We start from the raw sequence: 25,141 nt of genomic DNA on the forward strand, positions 1-25,141 counted from the left end.
AAAGTTTTTTTTTAATTTCAAGATGGGTGCAAAATTACCAATGGATACATTTGAAACGTAATGAGACTTGCCATAGAAGGGTGTAAAGCAATTGCAACTTACATCCGAGAGGTACACAACTTTTTGTTGATCTTCCATTATGCTCGTCTGCAGTTTATTGGGTTTGTTTTCTGTTTACATTGACTTATTTACACATTGGAACTTCTCAATGCCCCTTGAATGCCCCATGTGATACGTTGATTGCTGGCCATCATACTGAAACAGATGCTACTGGAAAACACAAAGCGGCTTGGGCTGGATGGATCACATCTACCCAGGTTGTGTAACATTTAGAAGTCTGGGATGATCTGTGTAACAATAAAATTTATCTGCTTACTCGACAAACTAGGAAGATTAATGGCCTCAGCATGTTGAAGATTGCTGACCCATCAATGGACATCACACATCGTGTTATAGGCTGCTGGTTGGATGAATGCTTTGGCGCAGTGCAGTGGGCAGGAAATTCCTGAGCTTGTACCAAACTTACAACGGAATATGTAACTTCAAAGTTGCTTAAGGTACCTTGCCTAAAAAAATTATGACACCTTGCCTAAAAAAATTATGACGAACTAACAGAACTGTCAGATTTTCTCGTTGACAATTTTAGTAAACAGATATAAACTGAACGTGACGTTGTATGCTGATTATCTCAGTGCTTGTCAGTTTATATTGCACCCGTCTGCTTGAAGGTCTGATAATGATTAAGAGCAACAGGTGTTTGCTGAAAATTTAGTTCTATAATTGTGCCTTCAAGATGCTGCCACCATTCAGATGCTGATGGGAATATGAATTTGGTATACGGAGTTCTGACTTGAAATGCAGAAAAATGGAGTACCACAAATAGCGGGAATCATAGAACTCAACCCAAGAAAACAGATAAACTTCCAAAGTAATTATCTAGTTCAAATAGTGTGCCAAATATTCTGCTTTACGACCAAGTGGCTTAGCATCTCAATACTCCATTTGGCATGAAACGAACTTAGAAGAACTAGCTAAATCTTGCTTGAAGATACAAAGAGCTAAAAATACACATTTTCTATCTTCAAACAAAGTTCAACACCAAACGTCTACACTTGCATAATAAATACCAATATGAGGTGAACAGAGAGTATTGCAATGAATTGGTGATAGACACAAAAGGGGGCAGCGATTATTAGTCAAGCATTCTATCAAACAGGTAAATTAGTTTTCAGCAGACGCTGCTTGGTTACCGACAGGGAATGCCGGTAAAGTTTCACTATTTTCTTGGACCGGACCATCTGCACTTGCATGCCTCATGAACTCCTCCGGGGACATGTGAGTGCCATGGCAGGCACATACTATCTTCACTTCATTTCTACCAAACTTGTATGTTACACCGGATATGGTTCTACCATTTGGTCCAGTACCAGTGGTAGAAACCCAAGGAAGATCGGGATGTGATCCAGACCCTCCAAATTTGACATTTGGTGCGATGCCTGGCCTTATAGCAGAACCCATAAGAGGGAGTGCCCTCTCAGCTTTCTTCTCATCTTCCATGTGAACAGACGAGGAAGCACCTGCCTCGCAGTTTGCAAAAGAAAGAAAAGAGCAAAACAAATCAGTCTTGCCGGTCTGTATGATCAGCTGGCAAAATATTCAAACATGCCTGGATAATTTTGGCACCAAACATAACAAATGTACACATGCTCAGTATGGGATTGCCTTGCATTATGTTTCATTTTGTATTACCAGATTATTGGCAGCCCATGCATAAAGAAAAGACTGATCCAATTATCTCAACAAGGTCATCATAATGTTGTAAAATTAAATGAGCTTAATGACAAGCCACAGTACGCATCAATCGTACCAAAGTAACCAAACACATTGTGGAACCAACAAGGACCCTTGGGATGGAACTAGATGTTAAATCTTCTCTAATATATATTTCTAATAGACACATGTTATATACCAATCAAGTGTTTTAACTCTAGTGTCTGGTAACAGATCTGTTTTTTGTTTTTTAACTTTTTAGTGGTAAAGAGATCTGTTTTGCTGTTAACAATAACCATTAAAAAATCACAAACACAAGGATTCCCCCTTATTTCTCTGGGAAAGGAACGCAAGCACTAACCCTGGGGTCTCTTGCCATCATCAGCTTGCTTGGAACCCATTTGCTCAGATTTGTCTTTTACAGTAAAAGAAGACACAGCCTGAGGTGGAGCACCAAAAGCCCATGAAGAGCTCGTCTCAAGTGTCGGTAGCTGGGCTCCCGGATAACCAAAAGCAACCTGAGAGGCACTACTCACTGTCTGGACAGCTAGCCCACTGTTTGTAGGTGGCCTCAACTGCACTGGACATACAGAGTGAAAATTCGGTGCGTTAGTTACGGTAGGCGGACCAGACACCTGAGCTTGGACTTGATATGGCACAGCCACTACATTTGATGCTTGCATAGACAATTGATTCCCAGGCGGCAGCTTTCCTGAGCTTGCCTCACTTCCTGAGAAACTTGGCTGCCTCTTTCCTTGAAAACCAACAGCAGCAGCATCAGCAGATCTTTTCTTATCGGATCCTTTGTTAACAACAGACCCCTTAGCACTGTCTTCACGCTGTGCAACCAACCAAGAATTTGAACCTTCTGCTTCTGACTCCGCAACATCCTCATTTTCACCAGTTGAACCATCATCCGTACTGATTGAGATAGGTGTATTTTTCGCACCCCCATCAGAGCTCTTACTAGATGCATCAGGCTGGTTACCAGCTGTCTGATGCTTCTTCTGAAAGCTCATCTCTTCAGAAAGCAAGTTACGGTTACTTAAGACTGGCTTCTGTTCCTCAGAATTATTTCCACTGTTATTTGACATCCTACCATCTTGATGCCTGGGAAGCTGAGGCTGAAGGCCCACTGGTTCGACGGATCCATCTACCACTGGAGCAGAGGAACTCCCTTGCTGTCCCCAGAAATTCCCAAATTGTGGCGCAACAGGGCCGTGCCTCTGTTTACTATTGTGTTCTTGATTCTCAGGGTTTGTTTGATAATACTTTCCAAACACAGCATCAGGAGTTTGTGAACCAACTTTGCTACTGCTTTCTTCCACTTGAGGTTCTGCTTTTGGTTCTAGAGGAGCATCCCTACCCTTAGCCTTCCCAGATGATCCGCCCAAAGAGAGGCCCAAACTAAGCTCAAGGCCATTTTCCTCGTCCATTTCCAGTTATTGGTAATTGTAATGATGGGTATGCGTAGTTACAGGCTATTCTTCACACACTCTGAGGATGACATAGACCGTGCCATTGTATACTTACAGCCATTCAAACCATCATCCCTGCAATAAATACCTTAGGTAAGAGATTCGTCACATGTGGAAACATAAATTAACTAAAAATCACTTAACAAAGCAATTCATCACACCAGGGGCGGACCCAGCATAGGACATGGGTGTACACATGTACACCCGATAATTCATGCAAACGAAATCGAAGGTAGTAGGTAATATATTGTAACTGGATTCAGATCCGAATACAAATAGTTTTGTTAGGGTTTAGGGTGCTCCGTCTCGCACAGAATAAGGAAAGAGAAGGGGTGGGCATACCTGGAGGATACGCTCGTCGCCGGCAAAGGGCTGGGCGAAGGCAGGACAAATAGCGCCGCCGCTCGCCTAGTCGTCGCCGCCAGGGAAGGGATGAAAGAGTCCTTGTGTCCGAGGACGAGAGATGGGAAAGGTGAAACAGAGGGAGGTGATGACCCTGAGCGGCTGGGCCCTCAGCGGGAGAGCTAGCTGTGAGCCTGTGAGCTGTCAATGAGCCGAGCTCGAGGGACCGAGCCGGGGTCGACCTGAGCTCGAGATTAGACCACGACAGAACACCTTACATAGCGGTATTAATAATAATAGTTAACGAGTTAGGCAGCGGTATAATAATAATAGTTAAAGAGTTAAGCGTACTCCTCCATCCCAAATTATTAGTCATTTTGATTTTTAGATTTATAGATTTTGTTATGCACCTAGTAGATTTTGTTATGCACCTAGACATAATACATATATAGATGTGTAGTAAAGTCTACGAATTTAAAAAATTTGTGCGAAGACTAATAATTTGGGACAGAGAGGGTATAAGACTAGTCTTCGTACAAATTTTATGGACATTAAATATCATACTATATCAGCAAATTTATTGCTATGGCAGGATCATTACGAGAAGTTTCATCCCCATAATACTCATCCCATTTAGTTACCAAGTTCACAGTCTTTGTGATATTACAATGAAATTATACACTGAGATTGACCTAAAAGACACGTTTAATTATAAATAAATGGGAAAAGAAGCATATATGGATATTTAACTTTATTCCCTCTATTTTCTTTTAATAGTCCTACTTCCAAAATTGAGTTATTCTCTTTTGTAGTCCCCATTTGAGTTGACATCTTGAGATAGTACGGATAGCCGTTCGGTTCTCGTGCAGAGAAATTTCTCGCCAAGAAAGATTAGTGTACACATATAATAAGATCGAAAACGAGAAGTCATGATTAATGAGATGATAAGCAAGGTTCTTCTTCTTAATCATGTACCAAGATGAAACAGAACTACCAAAAGGGAATAGAGTGGATATTATTTTGCACATATTTTAGCTTGTGCAACATAGTAGCTTGCTAGCTAATGCAAGGCTCTAATCTCCAGCTATATTATTTTAACTTTTGATGGTTAGAAATTTATTTATAGAGATAGTATGATGCATACACATGCCATGCAAAACTGAAATACTTCAGCTTCATTAAATTGATGAACTGGGTTAGTTGTAATCGTCTTGACAAGTAGACAACCTTGCAGTGAACTACCGAAATATTGACAGGTATGACAACAATAGAATATCCAATACATGCATTTTGTACCAAACATTCTCTAAGTTGCAACAAAAATCAGCCACCACCGGATGCATGAGGCCCTGAAGATGCATGAAGGCTCGCAATGCTGTACGATATACATGCATTAAGAATCGAAGGCAAGTCAATGGTCACCCAAACAACAGATTGAAAATTAGCCATACATGTTCAATCCAATTAGTTCGAAGCTTGATATGATACTGGCCTTGCATTCACAAATCAACAAGAAAATATTTTACATTTCGAAACGATCCAAAGTAGATGGAATCTAACTTACGATGGGTGAGAACCTGGGAATAGAACAACACCTCAAGGCAGCGCCTGGGGCCCGTGAGACGGTGAGAGTGCGCGGCGGCGCGGCATTGAGGTACTCGGTACTCCACCCGTAGGGATGGAATCCCGGCGGCGGCGCGGCGCTGCTGCGCGCCGCCAAATCCGCTCGGCGTTGCTGCCACCGTAAGGGAGGAGGTGTCCAGTGTGCTGGGCTGGGCTTTTGACTGGTGATGGCGAGCCTTCGGAATTTGTGGGCCTCTTGTGGACTTGGCTGCTGCTGCACCACTGAGTTCGGCCCAAATACAGCTGCTGACATTTTCGAATATGTGTCCCTTGGACCCACTTGCCATTGGGAGCAATCCAGGCAAATGCTTTCAAGTCGTATAAAATGTGCTCTTCCCATCGCGCATCAAACCCTAAACCCCTTTGCTCTCTCGTCGCGCCGCCGCCATGTCGCCGCCGCCTCCACACCCGGTGTCCCGTGAGACGGTGGCCGGCGCCGTCGCCTCCCTGACCAAGTGGATGAAGAAACGCGCAGCGGAGGCGCCCCCCAACCTCCTCGCCGACGAGCGCGACGATCTCGTTGTCCTCCAGCTCTCCCTCCGCCGCATCCCCGCCTCGCCCACCACCAGGCCGAGCCTACTCCCGCTCCCGCACCCCGTCGTCGGGCACGACGGCGCCTCCGTCTGCGTCATCTCCGACGACCGCCCCAACTCGCGGTCCCCGCCTGCCTCCGACCTCCTCGATGCGTCTAAGTCGCTCCACCGCCTCCCCGTCTCCGAGATCATCCCGCTCTCCACGCTCCGCACGGACTACCGCCCGTACGAGTCGCGCCGCCGCCTCGCCGCCTCCCACGACCTCTTCATCGCCGACCGCGCCATCCTCCCGCTGCTGCCGCGCGTCCTCGGGAAGGCGTTCTACTCCACCAAGAAGGCTCCGATTGGAGTCGATTTCACCCGCGTCGGGTGGCCGGAGCAGGTCCGCAAGGTGCTGGGCTCCGCTTTTCTGTACCTGCGGTCGGGGACCTGCTCGGGGATCAAAGTTGGGAGGCTGGACATGGAGGAAGAGGAGATCGTGGAGAATGTGATGGCTGCGGTGGAGGCGGCTGCGGAAAAGGTGCCGAAGAAGTGGGCCAACATTAGGGCGCTGCATCTGAAGGCTGTGGATTCAGTTGCCCTGCCAATTTACCAGGTCGTGCCAGAGTTGGGTATGAAGATTGAGGTGCCTCAGGAAGTTGAATCTGGGGAGGTCATTGATGATGTGGAATTGGAGACTAGGGTGAAGAAGACTGACAAGAAGAAGAAGGCATTGATGTACGCTGATGCCAATGATGATAAGGGAGTTGCCAATGAGAGTGGCAAGAGGAAGAGGAATAATAAGGAGCGGATTAACGATGTTGAAATGCAGGAAGAAGTTCAGGCAGAGACAGAGAAAAAGAAGAGGAGGAAGAGTATTGTGGTTTCTGTTGATGGGGGCCAGAAGGTTGGCAAGAAGGGTAAAGATAAGGGCAAGCACGATTTGGAAAATGAGGTGGAAGAACCCAGTATGGACAATAAGAAGAGTAAGAAGGGGAAGATTGAAGAGGGCAAGAAAAGGAAGAAGAACATGAAGGGTGATGCTGAAGTCTCAGCAGATAAAAGCCACAAAGATAAGAAGAGCAAGGGGGAGAAATCTGATGGCAAGATCAAGAAGACAAGGAGCAGGGTAAGAGTATAAGGTTACACTCGATATTAGCGCTGGAGATGCCTGTTCTGCATTGAGGCCAGCTGCAGATTCAAAGAATTGATGAACTGGGTTAGTTGTAATCGTCTTGAAGAATCATCTTTTGTCCAGGTTCCATGTTGTATGGGGAGCCTTGCTTAACTTGAGAAGACTGCCTATCAGTTTTACCACGGAATGCTAGACATTTGGTCCCACAGGTTTCTTCTGAAGTTTCATCTTCAGGTTTTCCTAGCTCAAGCCTTTGGGTTAATAATAGTGTGGCGAAACTGTTTCTTGCTAAGACTATGTACTCCATTCAAATCGTAACAATTTTCTGTCCATCTGAGAATGTACTTGTGTTGCCCTGGCTTCTTTGAAGTACCTCCTGCGATCACATGTGTTGCCCTGGCCGCATTATTTGCATCATCAGACTTGCGTATTTTCTCCCACCATGTCACCATTATCTAGAATTAACATGACCATTATGTTGTTAACTGAACCAATATAAATTGTTCACAACATATGATGAATATTTTCAATTTTATGGGCAACATACATTGGAAAGTATATGTCGTAGTTAAGATCCAGGATCTTAGACAACGTCCTGCTAAGAAAATCTTATCATATACTTAATACTTCATCTTAGACAAGTTACTGTACATTCATGCTGTACGTCCTGCTAAAAAAATCTTCGCACATACTTCGATATGTTCCTAAATCATCTCTAGTTGCATACTGGGATGACAGTCTATGAATACTGTTGATCTGCGTTATCTCTGTTCGCAATTCCATTTTCTCATCCTGGTACTGTACTTTTTCATGCTAAGTCTGATGAACCTTTTTGGCGCGAGCTGGAATTTGTTTCTGTCCGAAGTGATCGTAAATTTCCCCTAATGTTCTGGAATGTTGCATTTCGTTTGTACTGGTGTATCTGAAGTTCTGAACACATTTGAAATTAACGTTTCGATGAGATGCCACATGCCAGTAGCTTTACCCACTACCCAGGCATCGGTGCTTCGATATTGCCTTGGCTCCCCTGATCAAAAGTCAATGAAGGTGCTGTCCTAGGGTACTCTGTATCAGGAGATGTTACAATTGGATCCACTAATCATGAGCACTGATGATCTTGCTTTTCAGGAGGCTCTGTTCCCTGCTTCGAATAATACCATTGCCTCTTTCTTGAGACACGGAGCATCGACTTGGAAGAACACTGCTTGGAAGATGAGTGTGGCGATGCTATTGTGATTCGTTGAACTTGCAGCTTGACTATTGTAACTATTTGAAGACAGCTAATAAACTGGTTAATTCGAATTATCTCGTTGTGTCGTTTGGCTGATGGCTGATTTGTTATGTGAGAACAGTACCGCTGATTGGCTGTTAGTTGGTGACTAGTGTTGATTTAGTATAAGAGAACAATACTGATGACTGGTTGGCTGACAAACCAAACGAACACAGCATACAACTCGGGAGCATCGAGCTGGGCGTTCCATAGCCGACCTAGCACCGGAGCGAGGAGTTCACGTCGGACCAGATGTGGCAGTATGGCAATACGGTCAGTCCGAGACGCGTCAACAGGTTCAGAATCATCCTCTTCTCCTGTAACTTGTTCGGCTACGGGCTACCAACACAGCAACCACTCAGAGGAGACCGATCCGGGCGGCACCCGTGTCGACTGCAGTTAGCTTGCCGACGCCAGATGCCAAGCTTCGCCGGGGATAAGAGCGGAGTCAAACTGTTTCATCACGACGGCGCGACGTGCTCGCGTCGCGCCATCTCTGGGCTGCCACCCGTCGAAAACCGCAGAATGGTGGGATGGTCGAAGAGATGGGGGCGGGTGCGGGCGGGCGCGGGCGCGGGCGCGGCGTGATCGGATCGGACGCGTCGATCTTGGAGGCGACGTGCGAGCGACCCAACCCAAGAGCAGCCTGTCGACCTCCCCCAGGCGCGAGCGCGAGACGGCAAGAAGCCCCGCTGCTGGCGCGCCTGCGGTGACGGTGAGGCGACGAGTGGCCGCGGGCCCCGCCCGTCGACCTCGCGCCGGCCGCGATTGGCGGGCGGCGGCCTCGCGTTCCGGATAGGCTGGGGGGCGGGAGCGCAGCACGCGCCCCCACGCGTGGCGCGCCACGGCAGGCAGCCGCGCCGCACCCCCACGCGGCGCCCATGCGCGCGCCCCCCCGTGTGGTCGCCCTCGCGCGCGCGTCACCGGTCACACCGGATAAGCCCATTCGCCCATCCCACCCCACGGCTGACGGCTCCCGCTCCCGCTCCCGGATCGCCGCGAGCTCCCCTTTTGACTCGCGCAGTCGTCGCGCACTATAGCGCCTCTTCTCACTTTTCCGTTTGGAAGCCTGAGCCTGCCGTGCTGCCTGGAGCCTCTGACCGTCTGACGCCACCCCAGTCCCCAGATCGTCTGGGAGTCTCGTGGTAACTGCCCGGCGGGAGCGGGTTTCCGAGCATCAGCGTCCAGGGAGCTCCTTCCTGCTTCTCCGGGAGAGGTACAGTGGGCTTCTTTCCTGTACGTTCGATTTGGCGCGGCCCGCAGTCCGTAGTACCAGTGGCATGCGCTCCAACTGTTTGTCGAAATGCCTGCGTGTGTGAGCGGGAGAAGGTTCTGTCTAGGAGTTTGATGCAAGATGCTCCTTGTTGCGATCTCGTCTGCTCACCTGGATTCTTGAATGTAAGCTGCGAGCAGGCTTTAGTTTTATTTGATCCAGGAATTAAAGTCAATTGGTTGGGCTATCGTTGCTGGAATGTGTACCTTTGTCTTGTTCACAAGCTAGAGCTCCGTGAACCTCCACCATTTTAATCCTTTTGGGTCTGTTAGATGCTGGAAGGGGTAGCGACGCTAGCAATGCGCACCATCGTTGTTAGTTTAAACAGTGCCGCACATTTTACATTTTTCACAGTGGCATAGAGGTTTTCAGATTAGTTCGTGATCTATTATAGAGGTACTGAGCTCTTGACGTGTTTTTTTTTTCCTTTTGTTAGGTAAAAAGAATGTATCATCAGGGTCGATGCATCTACCTGTGACATAGATGGAGGACTATTTTTCACGCTTCCTGAACCTTGGTTGGCAGTTAAGACAATACTTGACAGAATTGATAGGTGCCAACTTGAGCTTGTATCTCTTAGTTAACAAAACCACCTTGGATTTGGGCATGCTGATTTCAGTGCTCATGTGGGTCTTGTTTCTTTTGCTATTTTTGAATTATAAGTTCCTAATTACTGTTAGATAATTACCCTTAGCAAAGAACCCCATCCACCATGACCGGAGCAAGCACATCGACACCAAGTATCACTTCATCCGTGACTGCGTCGATGGTGGACAGATCAAGCTCGAGCATGTCGAGACTGCTCGACAGCTTGGGGACATCCTCACCAAGCCACTTGGGTGCGTTCGACTCACAGAGTTGAGGACCAAGATTGGAGTTGAGGAAATCAAGCAAGAGCAATGCAATTAGGGGAAGGATTGTTAGATAATTACCCTTGCTCTTGCTTGTCATCGTGTTTGAGCAGTAGTGGGAGCTCCTGCTACTGTGTTTTGCCATGCCTGGTCCTTTGACTTGGGCGGCAGATGGCTGTAGCATATAGTAGTAGCTGCATATTACTATATGGCAGCAGTGACTTGTAATAGTAGATAGCTGTAGCAGTAGGAGGTAGGGGCTGCAATGTACTATAGAGCCATGCCTTGTAAATTCTCACCTTGACCAAGAGTGTCTATAAAAGAGGAGAGCAGCTGCAGCTCACAAGATTTAAGCAGCAACACTTGCCGTGTTTCGTCTCTGCTTCTCTTCATCTCACTTCTTCTTCCACCTCCAGAGTGTGCTTGTGTGTGTGAGCTGAGGGTCCTGCACAAGAGGTGCAGCCGCGAGGGAGAGCCATCAATTACAGGGTTCCTATTTTCTTTCCTTGAGTTTACATGGAGCAATTAGTTCGATGCTTGACTACTTCCTGTTGGATAGTAATATTAGATGTATTTCATTTTGAGAGATGCCCAACCTTTTCTTTTTGGAGGCATGTGGTCCGACTTTCAGAGGTTTGGACTGGATAAGATGTGCTTGACCGCCACTAATAGAAACAAATGCTTCTCAAAACTGTGAGAAACCTGAAAAATGGTGTTTTGTTGTATTTTTCTTTATTTTTATGTGTTTGTCATTTATCTTGCCAGATAATTTGCTCGGGTACATTGATTGGATTCCTCAACGTCTTGAAATACAATTCTCTGCTAGTCATGGAGGATCATTGCCTGGCACTACAGGATGTATTCATGAAGGGGCATATGCATTATCTATTAGTAATACTACTACAGAAGAGCAGACTGCAAATGGAATATTTGAAGGCACAATTTTCGGAAAAAGTTTTTCTTGTATTTATCGAAGGTTCAGTTTTTTTATAGCTTCATCAATCATTAAGTATGTATTTTTGTCCTATGTCTCACATCCACTTTGCAACTATTTGTGGTGTCAGATCATATGGTAGTTCTTCCTATCTTTTCCATGGCTTCGGGGTGGTACGAAGATTGGCGTTCTGTGTGCGAGATCAATGGAGTCTGTTTTCAAGTGAAGTACATGCCAAACTAACTAGGTTAGTTAATGCCTTCTCTGTTCAGACTTCTATATTTTGCTTGGGTGTGTGCACCTGTTGCACCTTACAGTTCGAGGACTCAAAAGGCCATTGATGGTGTAACCCAGTCTTCTTTATTCTAATTAGTTCTAAGATATGTCATTTTGGTCACAGGATTTTACATGTTTCTGGACAACACTACAGGGATCTCGTGAAGACATAGGATGGTTGCAAAGAACTCAAGCATCGCTTTGTTCAGTGGATGGCACAGGCCGCTTCAAGGAGATATTGCATGAGATCAGGTGATTTTTTTAAACAAATCAGGATGAAGAACTGCCAAATGTATTACAAAAAAGAAACCCTGATTGGGAAATACAACAAAGTAACAACAACCCCAAAGGGTCAAACAACGACAGTAGCTAACAACTAAAGACAACCAAGGGCTGGTTGGATTGCGACCTCAGCACGTGCCACACAACACCCTGGCACTGGCACCACTGCTATACTATGCACCACATCAATTTCTTTGGTTCCCAGTTATAGTGAACTCTGTACAAAAACATTACCACGTTATTTTAGCATTGCTTTCAGTTTCAAATACTGTAGTGTGAAAATTATGATCATACCAAGTAAGTTGAACTGAAAGTGATTAATCAGTTTCAAGAATGACCAACAGTACTATAAGCTGCTTTATGTTTCAGAAATGGTCTGCACTGCCTGCCTGATACGCTGGTTTACTTATTTATTCCTGGTGAGACATCTTTCACAATGTAACAAGTTTTTGCAAATGTCTCATTCTTGAAACATAGGCCTGCCTGCCTGATCCTTAAATGCCATTGCTTACAAATTGTCTCATCTGTACTCCTTTATGCAGGCCTTTTTAGCAACCACAGTCCACTTTACTTCACCAATACGAAAAGATTCTTTTCAAAGATGGGATTGGCTTGCCATATTGCAAAAATTCATAGCGAGGTAATTGAGCTGAAGGTTTGCATGCAAGTTTTTCCTCACTAGTTTGTCGAGAATAGGTTTCATTCTTATTTCGAGTTATGTCCTAAAGCAACAGCTGCTTGTGCTAGTGTTCTTACTATTACTCCTTGTACTTACATGTTGCTTTGTCTAGGCATCAGTGGAGAAAAATGTGTGGGAACTGAAACAGTACATTGAGGAGCTCTACTGGGGATCTGGTAAGCAAGTTTTGCTCCTTGGCCATAGCAAAGGTGGAGTTGATGCAGCTGCAGCTCTTTCCTTGTACTGGTCTGAGCTCAAGGGCAAGGTTGCCGGCCTGGCATTGGTCCAGAGCCCATATGGTGGCACCCCGGTCGCCTCTGATATCCTTCGAGAAGGCCAGATTGCTGATAAGGAGACAAGGAGAATCATGGAGCTCATTGTATGCAAATTAATCAAGGTCCTCATCATGAATTGTTACCCCGTCAAATCCGTTATTTATTTTTCTTTGAAAGTAGGAGCTCTGCCAATTACTTAAGATGGAAAATGGAGAAATCCGTTGTTTACAAACTGTTCATTCATGATGTCATCCACTTCAGGGTCTTAAACAAGTGAACATTACAGGGTGACATGAGGGCCTTGGAGGACCTCACCTACGCCAAGAGAAAGGACTTCATCTCCAAGCACAAGCTCCCTGTCGATGAGCTGCCGGTTATCTCCTTCCACACCGAAGCCAGCACCGCGCCAACAGTTCTCGCAACACTGACCCGCATTGCCCAGGCCGAGCTCCTGCCATGGCTCCCCTTGCCACGGTTCTTCCTATCAGCATCCGAGTTTGTCGAGTTGATGCTCGCCTCTCTAAAGGTCCCTGTGGTTGCACCTGTGTCGGCAGCGATGGCGGTCACCGCGCTCCACCTGCGACTGCGGTACGGAGAGAGGAGCGACGGGCTGGTGACTCGGCGTGACGCCGAGGTGCCTGGATCGGTGGTGGTGAGGCCCGAGAGGAGGCTGGACCACGCGTGGATGGTGTACTCCACGCTGAAGAAGGGCAGCGCTGAGGCTGATGCAAGTGAGATGTGCGAGGCCCTCCTGGCCATGCTCGTTGAGATCGGAAGGAGCAAGAAATTTCGCTGATCATCTAGTCATCTGGAGATCTGGATCGTTGGTTTGGTCATGCAAAAATGTTTGTGCCTGAAGTCTACTAAACTGAAACTTACTAATCTGAAGTCACCACTCACCAGAGAGATAGAGAGAGAGAAACTACAGCAAATGACAATACTATAGCCTTTACAGGGAATTATGAAAACTAGATTGCACTTTTCCTTCTGTTGGAAGAAAATACACTTGGCCACATGCCATTTTGTTTTAACGAACAACTCTATCGTGACGTTAAATTCTTCACACATCACTTTTTCATTCAGTGTTTTATTATTATTTTCCTATTAATTTATGATGCGTTTTACACCACTGGATTATTCCATTCCCTCTTCTGAGTACACACCTACCCACGAGCATAGCAATGTTACCTAGCTGATTCCGCCTTCACGGTAGGATCACGTAAACTAGCAACTGTTGGGTCCCGAAGCAAGTACTGATAGGGGGCCCAATGTCAGCCTCACTCTCTTGTCTCGTCGAGGCTTCCACCCCGGTTTTTTTTAAAACTTTTTTTAATAATATTTTAATTTTAACCCGTATCAAGGTATATTTGTACCACGTAGCCCGTTTGGTCGCGCCAATGCACCTGGCGCGACAAGAGCCAGTGCATATGGCGCGACAGGACTGCCACGCTGGCGCTCGGTGCAATGCTGCGCCACGGCTGCGCTGACGGGGCAATGACGTGGCACCTCTGTCGTGCCACATGCGCTGGCGCGACAAGAGTTCTGTCGCGCCAGGCGGGGCTGGCGCGACAAGCGCATTATCTGGGCCCGCACAGGCCCCCTTCCTCCCCCACCCTCCCACTCTTCCTCCCCGCTCCCGTGCAGTGCGCCGCCAACGCATCGCCTCCACCGCCGCCGGCCAGATCCCCCCCAAATCCGGCGATTTGGGGGGGGGTTGATGCACGTTTTAGTTATACCGCTGAAGAGTTGCGCATGATGAAGTTATCCCACATTGAAGTCCCGACGGTTTCAAATGCCAAGGATCTTAGCAGGATCTATAGAGCCATTTGTGACTCATATATTTTTTAAAGCGAGTCTGTAATTGATAGTGACAGTCAAGAGATTTGCAAGGGCATGAAGTTCAATTCACTTCCAGAGTTGCAGTTTTTCTTGGCTGATTATGCAGTGCGTCATCATCGTCCATTTAATGTGGTTCATTCGGACAAGTGCGTACGGTACGATGTGCTATGCAAGCAGGGGTGCCTATGGGGTGTATGGGCACGGATTGTTAGGGGCACTGGTCAGTGGAAAATCACCAAAGTAAGACAGCATCACACATGTGCATCCTCGAGACCGAAGCAAGTTCACGCACAGTGCACGACACGTTACCTAGCACATCGCATTCTTGGTATTGTTCGGAAGGACAACGACACATCAGTTCCTTCGCTTATGGAGTCAATTTTCGGCATGTGTTCTTACCGGGTGAAGTACTCGAAAGCTTGGCGTGCAAAACAGCATGCTATAGCTCTTTGCTGGGGAGATTGGCTAGAGTCATATGCAAGGGTGCCCAGAGTCTTGACGGGCATGTCCCTATACAATCTAGGTGTCGGTACCCTGCAGCTGGGGTACCCACTCCTACTGTGCTAAGACTCGCGTAGTTATCCGTAACTACGCCCTAAGGAGCTGAGCAGCTGGACCCCTGGGGTCCGACTCCATCTCACCGGACCAACGGTCCCGGACCCGTCCCCGAGCGGGAAGCGGGTCCGGTGTCACCACGTGTCCCAGAGGTGGAAATACTCAGCACCTGTGGCCGCGGACCCGGACCCCCGCAGGTGGGTCCGGGACCTCCACGTGCCTATCCGGACCCCCGTGAGCTCTCGGCTCAGCTCAGCTAGCTCACGTGGACTGAGTTAGTAGTTCGGCGCTTCATCATGACCTCGACGCGCGGCTACAGAGGCTAGACTCTACTCTGACAGGACAGCTCAAGACCATCCCTGGTCAGGAGCTACGCACGGAAGCCGACGACAAGATCTCCGGATCTGAGGCATTGAAGGCCAAAGTGTAGTTTATAATACATCGCCGGGCCCACCTGTCGGGGCCCCGCTCAGTGTACGTGCTCCCCTTGGACATATAAAAGGGAGAGCACGCCCGCTAGAACACTGATTCTCGGACGCTCTCTGGACGGAGCACTAGACACGCCAAGACTCTCAATCTATTGAGAGCGCAAGCAATACAACACACAGTGGACGTCGGGTATTACGCTCCGGCGGCCCGAACCACTCTAAACCTGTTGTGTTTATCGCGTTCCACCACCGAGATTGGGCTAATCCTAGCTAACCCCCGAGTACTCACCCTCTGGGTTTAGGCGGGTGCATTACGTCACCCGGCTTTGTGTTTGCACACCACGACATTTGGCGCGCCAGGTAGGGTAGGCTTTAGCTAGTTTTAGCTCATCTCTTGCTTATCTCCATGGTTTGGATGGTTGAGCACTCCCACCACAACGACGTCGTCGATATGACGGAGGGTGTGGCGTCATCCGCGCCACGCGCCTCTCGCCTTCCTGCGCTAGGGGCAACCGTGCCCGTGGAACAGCCACCGTCGGCGGCGGTGCGCGCTGCACGTCGACGAGAGTCAGGGCGCCCGTCAAGGGCCCCCTCACAAGCTGCGAGCGGCGGATCAACAAATCCCAGCTCACAGCAAACCTAACTCATGTGAGGAAGCCCGCTCCGGTGGAAAGACGACTCCGGTCGCACCAAGCCCGCTCCGGCGGAAAGCCGACTCTGGTCACACCAAGCCTGCTCCGGCGGAAAGCCCACTCCGGTCGCACTAAGCCGACTCTGGTGGCTCTCTCCAACGTTAAGCCGACTCCGGTCGCACCCCCGACTCTACATCTCTGTAAGTTCTACCCTTAGAGGCCTAGCAGGAAATAAACATTTTCCTTTGTAACTAGGTAGTACTTCCGTGTGGTCCAGTCCAGCGAGCCTCCCCCGTGGAGGGGTCCGGACCTCTGCGAACCAGGTTCAGGGAAGCGTACTCACCCTCCGGGGAGGTCCGGAGCCGTGTAGCCGCTTAGCCTGGTTCCGTACCCTAAGCCTGCATGCTCTACCTCCCTAGGGCGAGTACCGTAGTACCTAAGACTGGGGGCCCGGAGGTCCGGACAGCTCCGGCCTCATAAACCCGTGTTCTGGCTTACATCGCACATCTCATGTACATCTAGTTATAAAGGAAAAGTTTATTCTCAGTTCGCCTCTAAGGATATTACATTCCAATTTCAATCTACGCATTCTGTTTGCGCTAACCCCACGTGGCTTCTTACTCTTGTGCGGTGATTGTGGTCCGAATTGAGTTGGCTAGCTAGTGACTTAGCTCGAGACCCCTCATGGAAGAGAGGGGTTCGGACCCCTGGGAACCTGCAGGTTAAGGGAAGTGCACTCATTCTCCGGGGAGGTCTGGAGCCGTGTAGCCGCTTAGCCTGGTTCCGTACCCTAAGCCTGCACGCACCACCTCCTATGAATGAGTGACGTAGTACCTAGGACTGGGAACCTGGAGGTCCGGACTTTCTCTTAACCTAAAGGCCGGCCCCTTGAGCTCCATTCACTGAACCTAGATGTCTATCTCAAAGGATTACAGCCAACAGAATTTGGGACCCGTGGGCACGCTACTAAGCATCTACCTTGAGTCATGTGCAGGTCCAAACGTGATGATGCAGCAGGTGACCCAAAGGATGGACGACGCAGGACAAGACCCTTGCGGCGTGCACCGCTGGGCGCCAGAAGCAACTAAGTTGCTCACAGTAGTGGCCCCACCTACGGGTTCGTTGCCTCTCCCGAGGCGGGCCCGGGGGGCTCTATCGGTACCCTGCAGCTGGGGGTACCCACTCCTACTGTGCCAAGACTCGCGTAGTTATCCGTAACTATGCCATAAGGAGCTGAGCAGCCGAACCCCTGGGGTCCGACTCCATCTCACCGGACCAACGGTCCCGGACCCGTCCCCGAGCGAGAAGCGGGTCCAGTGTCACCACGTGTCCCAGAGGTGGAAATGCTCAGCACCTGTGGCCGCGGACCCGGACCCCCGCAGGTGGGTCCGGAACCTCCACGTGCCTATTCGGACCCCCGTGAGCTCTCGGCTCAGCTAGCTGCTCGGGAGGGGTCCGGAGCTGCCGCGTGTCACGCAGACGCGGGCGCAAGCCTTCCGTTGGAAGCTCCCTCACCCACCCGCATTAATTGCGAGTGGTTGAGGCAGGCTCTGCTGCCTCTGGGCACGGGGCAGCTTTTGTCAATCCACACTGTGGATCGCCAGTTACCAAGGCGGCTCGTCAGTTACCAAGGCAAGCATTAAAGACTCAGCGCCGCGTGCATGGGCGACGAGTCATGATGACCAGCTACTAACTGGAGCAACAGTACACGCTGCTACAGTGGACCGAGTCAGTAGTTCGGTGCTTCATCATGACCTCGACGCGCGACTGCAGAGGCTAGACTCTACTCTGACAGGACAGCTCAAGACCATCCCTGGTCAGGAGCTACGCACGGAAGCCAACGACAAGATCTCCGGATCTGAGGCATTGAAGGCCAAAGTGTAGTTTATAATACATCGCCGGGCCCACCTGTCGGGGCCCCGCTCAGTGTACGTGCTCCCCTTGGACATATAAAAGGGAGAGCACGCCCGCTAGAACACGGATTCTCGGACGCTCTCTGGGCGGAGCACTAGACACGCCAAGACTCTCAACCTCTTGAGAGCGCAAGCAATACAACACACAGTGGACGTAGGGTATTACGCTCCGGCGGCCCGAACCACTCTAAACCTGCTGTGTTCATCGCGTTCCACCACCGAGATTGGGGTAATCCTAGCTAACCCCCCGAGTACTCACCCTCTGGGTTTAGGCGGGTGCATTACGCCACCCGGCTGTGGGTTTGCACACCACGACAACTATATCTTGGATGGTCTTGCCAATTCTTGGCCAGCAGTGGGAGAATATAGCACAGTACAGCTGGGGCTCAGCAACACTTGCTTGGATGTATCGACAGCTCTGTGACGCATGCAGGCGTGTTGGAAATGACTCAAACCTTGGTGGATGTGCATACTTGTTGCAGATATGGATTTGGGAAAGGTTCCCTGTTGGCCGGCCATACCGTGGCAAATTGGAGGTTTGTTTCATGCTCTTATGTTAGCATTTGATTACTTGGACAACACTTTTTCTAATTAATCCTAACTTAATTTTTTTTGAAGGCATGACCACACCATGACGAGGGGTCAAGGCCTACTGTTGCTTATTTCTGGAAGAATGTGGGCGCTGTTAGAGGGGATCATGTGCGCCGTTACATGCGCTACATGGACGATTTGGATTGCCTAACACAAAATCAAGTAATACTTCTTCCGAATTTGTGAGTACTTATATGGTGTAGAATGATACTATTTTTTAATATTTGCATAGATATTCTGGACACCGTACGATAGAGATGAGCTGGACAACTTGGGCTTGAGTGACTTGTGCAGACGGGATGAAGAATTGTGGAGGTCATGCGTCCCTTTGATTTTCTTCTTTGTCGTGGAGATGCACTTGCCTCACTGTGTCAATAGGCAGTTCTCAAGACTACAAGACTTTCCACCGGAGGTTATTTCAACATCCCAAGCTTTGCACCGCTACATTAATTTTGTTTGAGGTCATTTTTCATTTAATTTGTTTCATTCATACCCAAACACTTATAGCCCACCATATTGTTATTGCAGTATCGACATGAAGAAACGATATACTGAGAATGATTGGCGTGTCAAGCACGCGTTGCCACTTGCGCAATGGGAACAGAGGCAAAGAATGGATCCAGAATCAGGTGCCGCTCATAGGCACAACCATTACAAGGAATATCTACGCTGGTTTCATTCTGTTGCAAGAGTTTTAGTGAAGCCTCCACGATCCAACGAGCCTATAGAAGACTGTGCGGACACTGACGATGACATCGTCGATGAGTATGATAATATCACTCGCCTCTTGAACTCGCATCGTCATTGGAGGAGGATTAGGTGGAGGAGGCACCCACCTCTTGAACTCATTGAGTGGCTTTGTCTCATCCTTATCATATGGGAAAAGCCGGATTCTAGGTTCAAATTTGTCTGGTCCATCAATCCATTGAAAGAACATACACGGCTCTGTCCAGTAATATATATCTCTTCCGGCACTCACAGTGTGCATTTCCGACTTAACAGAACACATGTAGTACGCTCTAGCAGCTGTGGTCGGCCATCTAGATTGTTTCACCTCTGTCGGAATACCACATTCACAATTTGGGACAGGTAGTGCTGGAGGGACTGGGGCATCCTCTCATCTTACTGTAGGATACTGTATCTCAACCTTACGCTTGCGTTCCGCCATCAACCTGTACAGTGTGTCATTATTGGACCAGCAAAAAATCAAATTTCACAATTCATATATGTATCATCTAAACCTCAAATCAGGAGTACAATGTCAACTACAAAACTATTTCTCGAATCAATACTCGGTCTACTAATCCTTCAACCATGGACAACTATCGAAAATTACAACATCCTCCATGGTGCTTAATAATTACTCCATGCTCAAACTCTAAATATTTCTTTAACATACGACCGTGAAAGAAAGAAATTAATTACTTCACCTTCTAAGAAAGCAACTACACAAAAAAAATCATGGTGCCTATTATCCATGAACTTGTTTCATAATATCCTTCCACCTACTCAACACTACAATTCCATATTAATCGATGCATGCACATACTATCTCACGTTCAAATCGCGGGCAGAGTACCATCTACGTGTCATCAAAAGCTTTAATCATGAGCACACTACCAACTATATGACCATTTCTCAAATTAAAACTCAAACCCTAACATCCAAGAACTGCCCATAACTCATATTCTACATGGTAAAATGAAGAGAAAATAGGAGCAATACCTTCGGGAACCTTGGGGAACGTTTCCCCCCACTTTTCCACACCTCACCGCGGATTTTCAGTGGATCCAAGGGGGGGGCGGCGTCGCCTGTTGGAGCTCGGGGGTGCAGAGGGGGGGAGGAAAGGGAGGTGGGGGGGAGAGAAGGGATGCTGCGGGCCAGGACATTGGCCTTGTCGCGCCAGCCCGCATGGCGCGACAGCCTTGTCGCGCCAGTGCATGTGGCGTGACAGTCTTGGCCCACGTCGGCGTGCTGCTGGCGCCCCGCTGGTGCACCGCCAGGGCGGCAGCCAGCGTGGCAGCCCTGTCGCGCATGCACTGGCGCGACAGTTGCTCCCTATCGCGCCAGTATCATTGGCGCGACCAAACGGGGTATGTGCTGCAAATAAATCCGTATACGAGTTAAACTTAAAATATTATTAAAAAAGATTAAAAATAAAAAAATCTTCCACCCCTTAAACCCTCGTCAAAACCGCTGCTTGACGAATATTTCCATTTCTGCCCTTTCCTCGCTTCCGCCCGCCGCCGCCGTCGACGCAGCCATGGCGTCGCGGCGCTGCCTCCTCCGCCTCATCTCGAGCCGCCTCGTCCCTCAGAGATCTCAGCCTCTTGCACCGGTCTCGATCGCAACCCGAACCCTGACATCCTTGTCCGAGCCCGTTGCCCATCCAGCTCCTCGGGCCCTTGCCTCCCCGCGGCTCTACTACCCCTCGCGTTGCCACTTGGCGACTCGCTCCTCCGGCGACGAGGAGGATGGCGACGAAGAAGAGCACTACGACGACGAGGGGAGCGAGGGGGAGTGGGGGGAGGAGGATGAGGCGGTGGCGGCGAAGAAACCGAGCGGGAAGACAGAGGAGGAGAAGGTAGCGGAGGCGGCGGAGATCGGGTACAAGGTGGTGGGCCCGCTTGGGGCTGACGAGAAACCCTTCAAGCCCTACGAACCCGTCTTCGCTGTCGTACAGGTCTGCTCCACTTGGCCCCAGTCTTTCGATTTTGAGCTTGTGGGTTGGATCTAGTGTGTGATTGCGTATGCTTGTTTGTACCTGCAGATTGGCTCTCATCAATTCAAGGTGAGCAATGGCGACTCCATCTTCACGGAGAGGTTGAAGTTCTGTGATGTAAATGACAAGGTACGAGTTGCACTTCGATGGCAATCTATTTTACTTTTTAACTTTTGACCTTGCTGTTTCATGTATCATATTCAAATAGTTGACTTCGAGGAGATCATGGTGCTGTGCATTATACAATGACATTTAGAAATTCGAACTGCATGAACACGTAATGTGAATCCCACTCTTGTAGCTCTGTTTATCTATTAGTGCTTTTGGGCATTGAAATTTCGACCAATTTATGTTGAGAATTTAGGAACCTTGGCTTGTACTGTTGTACATAGGTGTATGCCGTTTATTCTGCCTCTGGAAATTTATTTTTAGGCTCACTTTTTCCTTTCAATTCCTAAAGCAACATCGAATTTTCAGCATCTTGAGTCGTTATGAATTTGTGATTAAGAAGGATTATAGTTTCAGCAACCTACTTTGAGTTATATTTAGTATATCTCTACCTGATGCCATGCTAATGTTTATCTAGTGTATCACGTTCCACAAATTAAGAAACGGAGTTTACTGGGTAATCTCATGAATTCTATTGCAATTCTGGCAACCAGCATAGGTCTCTATATTTCATTCTACTGATAATTTGCTATTGGTGATGTTGTCTGCATGATGTTGCTGCAGCTGATCTTAAACCGAGTTCTCATGCTTGGTTCACAAACTCAAACAGTTATTGGAAGGCCAATTCTTCCTGAAGCTTCTGTTCACGCTGTTGTTGAAGAGCATGTAAGATGGGCATTTCTTTCCTGAACTCCACTATTTTTTTTTGGTACAACCTTGTTCACTAAAATGAACCTTGAAGTAATTTTTACTCTCTATTTTATCAACATAATTCTTTTAAGTATATCTGCTGTATTTATTAATTATTAGTGGAGTTATGCTTTGCAAAATACATGTCAGGCACTTTCTTCCTATCTCTATAGATTTCAGATTTATTTGAACACATTTGTAAGCATGCATACCTACTTGTTGAGGACTGATGACCTAGTTACACCACCGGATTTGATGCTTTTCAGCTGGCATTGCTGATAGCAGTTTATCCTTATTAGTGGATTTCCTTGTTTGGGTTATAGTCCACAGTTTTCCTTTTTACTCATTTTCTTATGTCTGTACTTTTATGCCACCATATATGATTGTATTTGTAACATCTAAAACACGTTCCTTGTCTAGTGATAGAATCATGTTGCACATCTACTCAACATCAACTACTTTTATGACTTACTGGCTGATATGTGCCTAGGACCACCTTTGATGTATTGACGACCACGTTGGACTGCATTGTTCTTATGCGTATACCTTGAATTACAATTTACATCTGATGGTTAAGCACTATACTACTTTAGATTTTTGCTGTCATAATATATTCTTCAGACATTTAGAAATGTTAGTTTTTAATTATCAAAGATGTGAAATGAAAAAATAATAAAAAGAACTCTCTGCCAAAGTGCCAATACATCTTCTTGGTGTTACCGTACCTGAGTTTATTTTGATCTGATTGGTCCTTGCAACGTGTTGTTGGATAGATTTGACTTTAATTTCTCTTGATTATCTTCTCAGGCCCTAGATGCAAAAGTTATCATATTCAAGAAGAAGCGGAGAAAAAATTACCGGCGAACAAAGGGCCACCGTCAGGTAAATTTATACTTTTGTAGTTTATACTATATTCTGTTCTTAAAAGATACGGTGACACTTCCTTTATGGGTGTGCCTTCAAAAATAGTTTTTTTAAAGTATTTTGTGATTTTGTCTTGTGTATCAGGAATACTGCATGTGTTCTTACTGTACTGTAACCATTTCCAGGAATTGACGAAACTGAGAATAACCAACATTGAAGGAATAGATAAGCCAGAGACTGTTGCCGTTGCTGCCTAATTTTAGGTTGAAGAAGGAAGGAGCAGCTCCTTTTGTTTATGTCAGCAATGCCCAGGTGGGTTTTTGAAGTTCAGTCAGATCATGATAGCTGGTACCGGTGTAATGCCGCTTGTTTTCTTGTTAATTGCAAAGGTAAAGTGAAAAATGAAGCTGTCTCAGCATTCCAATGGCACCATGCCAATGTACTGAGCGGGTTGGGTGCTATGGTGTGGATCGGCTGTTGTAGCTTGCGTGACACTGATTGTTTTTCTTCTTTTTTGGTTATCTTTTCTGCACACATCCTTTATAAATGTGTTCTGATGCATCAGTGCCATGTTGACTTGTAGAACCATGTAATAATGGAACCGCAGTGCTTCATAACTCTTGCACTCATGATTTCATGGGAGGATTTGCAGCTTGCAAACAGCCTCCAGAGTGCATATTTGCTCATGTTTAGTGCCCCAGCTTCCTGCGACTGGGCTTTACTAGATCGCCGAGCAAAGCTGCCCACTAAACTGTGTCCAGTTCCATTTGATGGGATCACTCGGGGCCAAGAGCCCTGCAGTTTGTTGTGCTCTGATGCTAATCTGAACACGGTTGCTCTGTCGGAGTTATCTGTTCCCTGCGACTGGATCTGGATGTCATTGTGCTCCTCGATCAGTCGGTTTCTCCAGTCGGCTATCCGTTCTGGTTGAAGCTGCCGTCGTGTTCTCGTCGCGCTGGCTTCGGAAACGAGAAAAGGACAGGTTTCTTGGGTCCTTGGTGGGCACGAGCTATGACTATAATTTTCATAATCTTTGTTGTCCTCTCGTTCTCTCGAGTCAAAACGGTAGCAGCCAGAGGCCGTGTGCTTATTCCTCATGCACCCTTTTCTTGAAAAACTCCATTCGCCCTGGCATCCACTTTGCAAACCGCAAGGCATTAATTACGCGGCGATGCAAGTCCCACTAGCACTTTTATTTATAGTCGCTTGTTTAATCGTCCTTGTGTGTAATAATTTTACTCGTCTGCTGTTTAATGGATCTAATTTTAATCAGTGGTGTTGCTTGGTGTGCTTGGTGGCCTCTGCGGCGGATGGGGCCTGTGACATGTACTCCTCTTGGCATCATTTTGTGTGGTTTAGGTTGCAAACTTGCGTTTCGCCTAACAACTTTGCATACGTATACGGATACGTATGTACATGGATGTGTACGCTTTGTTTTGCTCTACTGTAGTCTTGATTTCACCTTTTCGTTGAGTCCATGCATCTGCCTATCTTCTTTGAGTCTGAAATTCTGATCGATGACGATCCAGCGACAAAGAGCAATCTGCAATTCTGTCACTCATGGCACCATTAGCATAACAAGTTCGCCGACGGCAATCTTAATAGCTTCTGCCTCCAAGTTACATGTTGGTGAACTCGAGACTGAAATATATTCTGGCTCACGTTGCTATGTCAGCGAATGACAATCTTCAGTTGATACCAGCCTGTCAGTGCGGGGCAATCTCACTGGTGTTGTGTATTTCCGACTTAAAAAGAAACCAGATGATGTATCAACATAAGATGGTCCTTTTTCACGGATAAATGGATATGCACATGCTTGGATTGTGCTCCAGGCCAAGTTTGGACAAGCGGATAAACAATTTGGCTAACAAACATTCACTACAAACACATCCCGGGCAACAAATCATCAAACCGAAAGATCCAAACTAGCATGCAGCTGTCATGGATCATGATGATCTTTCCTTGCAGATCTCCCGTACTGAAATCTCCCTGGTCAGGACCCCAGGTCTAATTGGAAGCCGTGTTCATCTGCATTGCCT

General features: G+C 47.6%; 4 protein-coding genes across 4 annotated transcripts; 3 read left to right on the forward strand and 1 right to left on the reverse strand.

Annotated features, from left to right (window-relative positions):
- Positions 1–966: 966 nt before the first annotated feature.
- LOC120664671 (ninja-family protein 8-like) lies at positions 967–4,724 on the reverse strand. The gene is made up of 3 exons (XM_039943958.1): positions 3,591–4,724; positions 2,132–3,323; positions 967–1,577 (listed from the first exon to the last, which is right to left on the reverse strand). Exons 2-3 carry the CDS (start codon positions 3,204–3,206, stop codon positions 1,222–1,224), a joined length of 1,431 nt encoding a protein of 476 aa, XP_039799892.1. The 5' UTR covers positions 3,207–3,323; positions 3,591–4,724; the 3' UTR covers positions 967–1,221.
- An 832-nt stretch (positions 4,725–5,556) lies between these two features.
- On the forward strand, positions 5,557–7,232 carry LOC120664672 (ribosomal L1 domain-containing protein 1-like). Its single transcript, XM_039943959.1, has one exon. It carries the CDS (start codon positions 5,601–5,603, stop codon positions 6,864–6,866), a length of 1,266 nt encoding a protein of 421 aa, XP_039799893.1. The 5' UTR covers positions 5,557–5,600; the 3' UTR covers positions 6,867–7,232.
- A 1,497-nt stretch (positions 7,233–8,729) lies between these two features.
- On the forward strand, positions 8,730–13,778 carry LOC120664674. The gene is made up of 9 exons (XM_039943960.1): positions 8,730–9,346; positions 9,840–9,956; positions 11,020–11,230; positions 11,319–11,454; positions 11,589–11,716; positions 12,116–12,165; positions 12,289–12,386; positions 12,538–12,822; positions 12,987–13,778. Exons 2-9 carry the CDS (start codon positions 9,887–9,889, stop codon positions 13,494–13,496), a joined length of 1,488 nt encoding a protein of 495 aa, XP_039799894.1. The 5' UTR covers positions 8,730–9,346; positions 9,840–9,886; the 3' UTR covers positions 13,497–13,778.
- Positions 13,779–20,856: 7,078 nt separating this feature from the next.
- LOC120664676 (50S ribosomal protein L21, mitochondrial-like) lies at positions 20,857–23,762 on the forward strand. The gene is made up of 6 exons (XM_039943970.1): positions 20,857–21,341; positions 21,429–21,509; positions 22,113–22,214; positions 23,046–23,120; positions 23,288–23,414; positions 23,492–23,762. Exons 1-5 carry the CDS (start codon positions 20,922–20,924, stop codon positions 23,357–23,359), a joined length of 750 nt encoding a protein of 249 aa, XP_039799904.1. The 5' UTR covers positions 20,857–20,921; the 3' UTR covers positions 23,360–23,414; positions 23,492–23,762.
- Positions 23,763–25,141: the final 1,379 nt, after the last annotated feature.

Source organism: Panicum virgatum, chromosome 3N, assembly GCF_016808335.1.
Source record: "Panicum virgatum strain AP13 chromosome 3N, P.virgatum_v5, whole genome shotgun sequence".
In the NCBI taxonomy this organism is placed as follows: domain Eukaryota; kingdom Viridiplantae; phylum Streptophyta; class Magnoliopsida; order Poales; family Poaceae; genus Panicum; species Panicum virgatum.